General features: G+C 54.1%; 2 protein-coding genes across 2 annotated transcripts in view; one reads left to right on the top strand and one right to left on the bottom strand.

Moving 5' to 3' along the window:
* Positions 1 to 2808, top strand: part of PTSG_02208 (uncharacterized protein) — a 4335-nt gene extending 1527 nt beyond the window's left edge. Inside the window, exons 4-9 of the mRNA XM_004996638.1 lie at positions 397 to 502; positions 736 to 886; positions 1166 to 1299; positions 1542 to 1628; positions 1765 to 1859; positions 2138 to 2808. Coding sequence (XP_004996695.1) covers positions 397 to 502; positions 736 to 886; positions 1166 to 1299; positions 1542 to 1628; positions 1765 to 1859; positions 2138 to 2449 — 885 coding nt within the window. The 3' untranslated portion in view covers positions 2450 to 2808. The remainder of the gene's footprint in view (positions 1 to 396; positions 503 to 735; positions 887 to 1165; positions 1300 to 1541; positions 1629 to 1764; positions 1860 to 2137) is intronic.
* A 304-nt stretch (positions 2809 to 3112) lies between these two features.
* PTSG_02207 (uncharacterized protein) lies at positions 3113 to 5404 on the bottom strand. The gene is made up of 6 exons (XM_004996637.1): positions 5296 to 5404; positions 4971 to 5045; positions 4720 to 4818; positions 4463 to 4550; positions 4157 to 4257; positions 3113 to 3875 (listed from the first exon to the last, which is right to left on the bottom strand). Exons 1-6 carry the CDS (start codon positions 5348 to 5350, stop codon positions 3163 to 3165), a joined length of 1131 nt encoding a protein of 376 aa, XP_004996694.1. The 5' UTR covers positions 5351 to 5404; the 3' UTR covers positions 3113 to 3162.
* Positions 5405 to 5629: the final 225 nt, after the last annotated feature.

Here is a 5629-nt window from a genome sequence, read left to right as displayed (position 1 = left end):
GTCCGTGGCGTTTGGAGGTCTTAATGTCGACAATCCGAAGGTGAAGCAACAACAAGTTGGCGGTCGACTTTGTGCATGTCGGAACCGGGGGGAACAAATAAGCGCCGCGGGGACGGTTAGAAGCCTTCGCCTGCGTGCGTGTGTGTGTGTGTGGGTGTGTGTGTGTGTGTGTTGTGTGTGTGTGTGTGTGTGTGTGTGTGCGTGCGTGTGTGTGCGAGTGTGTGTGTGTGTGTGTGTGTGTGCGTGCGTGCGTGTGTGTGCGAGTGTGTGTGTGTGTGTGTGGTTTGTACGACACCACAACAACACGCACACAGGCACGCGCCATCCCACCATGCATCTCACCATGTATCTCACCATACACGTCCATTGCCACCACCACCACCACCACACCTGCAGATCCACCGCGATGTGCGGCTGGAGCGCTTTCTTCCACAGCAGTCCCCCGTTGCCGATTTCCTCGTGTTTGTGCAGCAGCTGCTGGCAGAGGACGCCCTTGAGACAAGTGAGGCTGCCCCGCCATGAATGGATGCAATATGACGTTATGTGGCTGATGCGGGGTGTGCATGTGGGTGTGGCGTGATGTGATGTGGTGATGTGAGACGAAACACGTCTCCTTTCGTGACCCAATGCCTACACCACCCAGCTGCAGTTGCTACAATGCCACCGCATGCACAAAGATGCGTGCGCGCGGGCATGTGCGTAAATTCATCCTCCCTTTTCCGCTCTGCTGTTCAGATGAGAGCGAGCGGCTGCGCCTGCCTGGACAGCCCGCGGCGAACGACGTGTGCTTGAACATCTACCTCTCCCACTTTGACCTCTCTGGCGTGAGTGGCGCCACCATCATCTCCAACAGCTTCAGCGGCGGCTTTTGCGACACAGACATCAAGTCAGTCGTGGTCGATCGAGTGTGTGTGTGTGTGTGTGTGTGTGTGTGTGTGTGTGTGTGTGTGTGTGTGTGTGTGTGTGTGTGTGTGTGTGTGTGTGTGTGTGCGGTTCGTGCTGTGCGTTTGGGCCTTTCATGCATTCAGTGCCCTTGATTCCTTCTCGCGCGTCCTCATGTCTGCGCCCATCACGATGATGACCACACCCATCATCATCATCATCATCATCATCATCATCATCATCATCATCATCATCATCATCATCATCATCATGCACCAATAAGGCCTCCGCTGTTTGGCGCCTCTGATGACAGGCGCGCGTGGAACACCATCGTGGCCACGAGTCTCTCGAATGGCGTCGACTTGTCAGATGACACCCTCTTCCGCACATTTGCACACGAGATTGGCCACGCATTTGGTATGATGTGCGTGCGTGCACCTCTGTGTGTGTGTGTGTGTGTGTGTGTGTGTGTGTGTGTGTGTGTGTGTGTGTGTGTGTGTGTGTGTGTGTGTGTGTGTGTGTGTTGTGATATATTGCGTTTGATGTGACGTGGCAGGGGTTAGCGAACAGCATGTATCTGCTCCAATGCACTCGGGCTTCGTCCCTTCATTGCGATCATAGCTCATCTGTTACTCTTGTGCCTTTCCCCGTTGCACCAGGTGCGTATCACACGTGCTGCCTTGGATCAAGTTGCTCCTACCAGGAATCTTGCCAGCGCAGAGACGGCAACAAATGCAACCCAACAGGTGTGTGTGTGTGTGTGTGTGTTTGTCTGAAACTGAGCGCACTCACACGCCTTCCATTCGCACACATATCACGTACACACACGCACACGCACATTCTCTCACCCCCCCCCCTCTCTCTGTTTCTCTTTCCGTGCAGACGCGTACTATCTCATGTACCCCCTGATCACCTTTGGTGAAAACTCGCTCTCGCTCTCCCCCTGCTCCCGAAGCGACATCGACTACGCCATCCAGGTGTGTGCATGAACACACGCACACACACTCACACACACTCACACACGCACACACGCACAAATGCACAAAGAGGTGCCGCTAGTGTTGGTGCTGGAGCCATGTCGATTGCCGTTCAGCGTCGCTGCCCACTACGTTCATCACAACTCCCATCACATCACAAGATTGCCAATTCTCATGCGCATGGCGCATTCATACACACACACACACACACACACACACACACACACACACACACACACACACACACACACACACACACACATTGCAACCACGCGCAGACACGTGGATCGTGCTTGTTGACTGCCGAGGAGTTTTCCACGGGCGGTTTCACGCCCGCGCCAACGCCCACCCCGACGGTGACAACAACAAGCAACGTGGTGTCAACAACAGCAAGTGAACAGCCCTCAACCACAGACGACCTCACAACAACCGCAGATACCACCACCACCACAACAAGAACAAGAACAACAACTACAACCACAACCACAACCACAACCACAACCACAACCACAACCACGCCGCAATGCCGCCGTCGCCGCCGGAGACGCAGGCGTCGACGTCGTCGTCGTCGTCGTCGTCGCAACTGCTGAGGCGACACCTGATCAATGTGCGGTGCCATGCACACGCACAACTCGTCCAAGCAAGCACGCATGTACACACGCACACGCACGCGCACACGCACGCGCACACACACACACATACACAGTTATTTAGCTGCACCTTGCACGCGCAGCATTCTTCTGTCCTCTCTTCCTTAATTTGTCCTCCACTCACTCCACTGTTCATTCTCACACGATGATAGAAACACACACACACACACACACACACACACACACACGCACTGTTCACTTCACACAACGCCCACACTTTTCCAACCCAGTTTACTGTGTCTGTTTGCATCCCCGCGGCAGAACAGGAGTAGAGCGTAACACGAACATAAACACGACCATGAGAAGTAGACGTGTGGTGACATCACCGAAACCTTCCCATCAACAAAGAGCAAGTATCAAGCCAACACGACGGGTCGTAAAGGAATAACAACGACACCAATATCCTCCGCTATCACGCACAGAATCACAACAACACACAACCACAGCGATACCGCACACACGCACGCACGCACACAAACACACACACACAAACACACACAAACACACAAACACACACACACACACACACGAACGCACGCACGCACACACACACAAACACACACAAACACGCACAAACACACAAACACACACACACACAAACGCACGCACGCACACAAACACACACACGCACACACACACGCGCATGTCGCCTCTCATCCTTCTGCGCTGCCACCAGTAGCACTGCCAGTGTCGCTGCCGGTGCTGGTCGACATGTCTTTGGCGTACCCACGATGCGCTTCCCGCCACTTGTCCGGGTCAACGCGGAACAGACTGCCAGAGTTGTGCTTCATCAGCTGCACAATCGCCTGGCTGTCGTCGGCCTCCCCTGTCCGCTTGTCAAACCGAAGCTTGTGCGCAATGCGTGTTGCGCACACCGCAATAACGGCCTGGCCCTGGCGGTCAAAGCGACACACGCAGGGGCCCGTCGTCTCAAACGACGAAAACGCACGCGAGCGAGCGCCCTCCATCTTGTAGAACCCAAACACGGACCGTGTGTTGAGGCTCGGGTTGGCAATGTGGTACAGGTGGATGGACTGGTCGCTCGCTGCGCACAGCAGGGTGGCGTCGCGGCTGAACTGCAGTGTGGTCAACATGGATGACGTGTACCCGCGACGAAACTCGTGCAACAATTTGCCGCGCTGCGTGTCGTACACACGCACGATGGTGCCGCGAGAGGAGGCCGTGGCAAGCAGCTCGCCGCGGGCGTCAATGTTCATGTTCGTGACCGGGTGCTTGTGTGCAGACACCATGGTTGGGCCAATCTTGGGCTTGTCGCTGCCTACATCCAAGATGTACACGTCCGTGGGCTGCATGCCGGGACAGGCGAGAATGTGCACAGATGGCACCGAGGACAGGGTCACCAGCGCTACAAATCAACCCGTCGAAGTACGTGTGTTGTGTTGTGTGTGTGTGTGCGTATTTGGTGTGTGTACGTGCGTATGTATGTGTTGTGTGTGTGTGTTGTGTGTGTGTTGTGTTGTGTGTGTGTGTGTTGTGTGTGTGTGTGTGTGTCGAGGGCAGCAGTGAGATCTGAAGCGAAACCAAGCACAAAGAAAGATGCCAACAGGCAAACAACGCAGGAAGCAAAGGAAAGGAAAAGATGTCCTTGGACAAGAAACAAACACAGCGCAACGCAGCACACCACACCGTGTGGGTTGGGGCGGGTCTCGATCGTCCGCAACAGCTTTGGAAACGGTTTGCCGGGGAAACTGAACACCGATACCTCGTCGTCAACCACTGCAACAAGCCTGTGCACATGCGTGAGCATCTGACCATCTTCCCAACGGAACAATGGCCACTCTTTGTGCTTGTATGTCAAAGCACACACACACGCACACACGCACACATGCACGCACACGCACATGCACACGCAAACAAACCATGTAAATACACCAGCCGCACACTGCACACCACACATATACACACACAAACAAACAATGGATACACACGTACCTTTGGTGCTTGACGAGGAGGTTAAGAATGTTCTTCTTGAGTTCGATCCTGTGCACGATGCGGCCTTTGACATCGTCCCACACACAAACTGCGGCAAAGGAACGCCAAGGACAGAAAAGTAGCGAAGAAACTGTGGTGAGCGTGGGGTTGTCACACACACGAACACACACACACACACACACACACATACACACAGAAGACCAAGCAAGCAAGGCCCAAGCAAATCAAGCTTGCACAGGGCCAACACGAGGACGCACTTCTGTTCGGTGCATCCACGGGCTTCTCGCCTCCACCAACAAGCAGGACAATGTTGCTTCTGTTCAACAGCTGCGCGATTGATACCCCGCCATCCAGGTCTGCACACACACATGCACAAGGGTAAGACGGAGTGAGATCTATGCCTGCCAGCATAAACGCGTAGCTGTGCACATCACATCATGTCCCAGACATCGCACTCTCAAACACGATGTGTCATGACAGAACATGCACACACGAAATGCGCGCTCACCTTGCTTCTTGATGAGCGTTGTTGGATCCGAGTTGTACACCCAGAACCCTTCACCCGTGGCGATGGTAAAGCATGCTGATCAACCAATCACACCAACAACAAAACAAGCAAGGACAGGAAGTCAGCCAAAGCCCAAAGCCTCGAACAAAGCAATCAACACTATCATCAACAACACAGCCCCTCTCGTGTGTTGGTGACCTTCAAACCCACGACGACGGCATGGACGACAACCACCACAACAAATCACACAGCCACGAGCAAACCTTTACGCACACACGCACGCACGCACAGGTGCGCAGCAGACTAGGATCGAAACATTGCTTACATTCATCCAGCGACCACCGCACACGCGGTAGCTCAAGCGGCGCTGCGTCTGCCATGGTGTTGTTCTGTTTGTTGTCGCGCAAAAGCTGCGGTGGGAATGGCTTTTTGCTGTGGTTGGCGAAAATTGGCTGAAGATATCCACCAATCACCACCACATTTGTTTGGATTGTGTGTGTTTGTGTGTTCATCCGTGTCTGTGTGTGTGCGTGTGTGTTCATCCGTGTCTGTGTGTGTGTGTGTGTGATTGTATGCACGTTTGTGTCTGCCTGCCTGTGTGTGTTTGTGTCCCTGCCTGTTTGTGACTGTGTCTACCTGTGTCCATGTGTTGCTTGGCA

This window comes from Salpingoeca rosetta (assembly GCF_000188695.1).
Source record: "Salpingoeca rosetta unplaced genomic scaffold supercont1.5, whole genome shotgun sequence".
Classification (NCBI taxonomy): domain Eukaryota; class Choanoflagellata; order Craspedida; family Salpingoecidae; genus Salpingoeca; species Salpingoeca rosetta.
Note: the sequence above shows the minus strand (reverse complement) of the source record. Positions and strands in the feature narration are given on the sequence as shown.

Excerpts from the sequence above, each read along its gene's own strand:
- PTSG_02207 (XM_004996637.1), bottom strand. The coding sequence starts at position 5,350 with ATGGCAGACGCAGCGCCGCTTGAGCTACCGCGTGTGCGGTGGTCGCTG. Across the intron at positions 5,046-5,295 it reads GCGGTGGTCGCTGGATGAAT|CATGCTTTACCATCGCCACG; the intron begins GTAAGCAATGTT and ends TTGGTTGATCAG. Across the intron at positions 4,258-4,462 it reads CTCCTCGTCAAGCACCAAAG|GCTTGTTGCAGTGGTTGACG; the intron begins GTACGTGTGTAT and ends GCATGTGCACAG.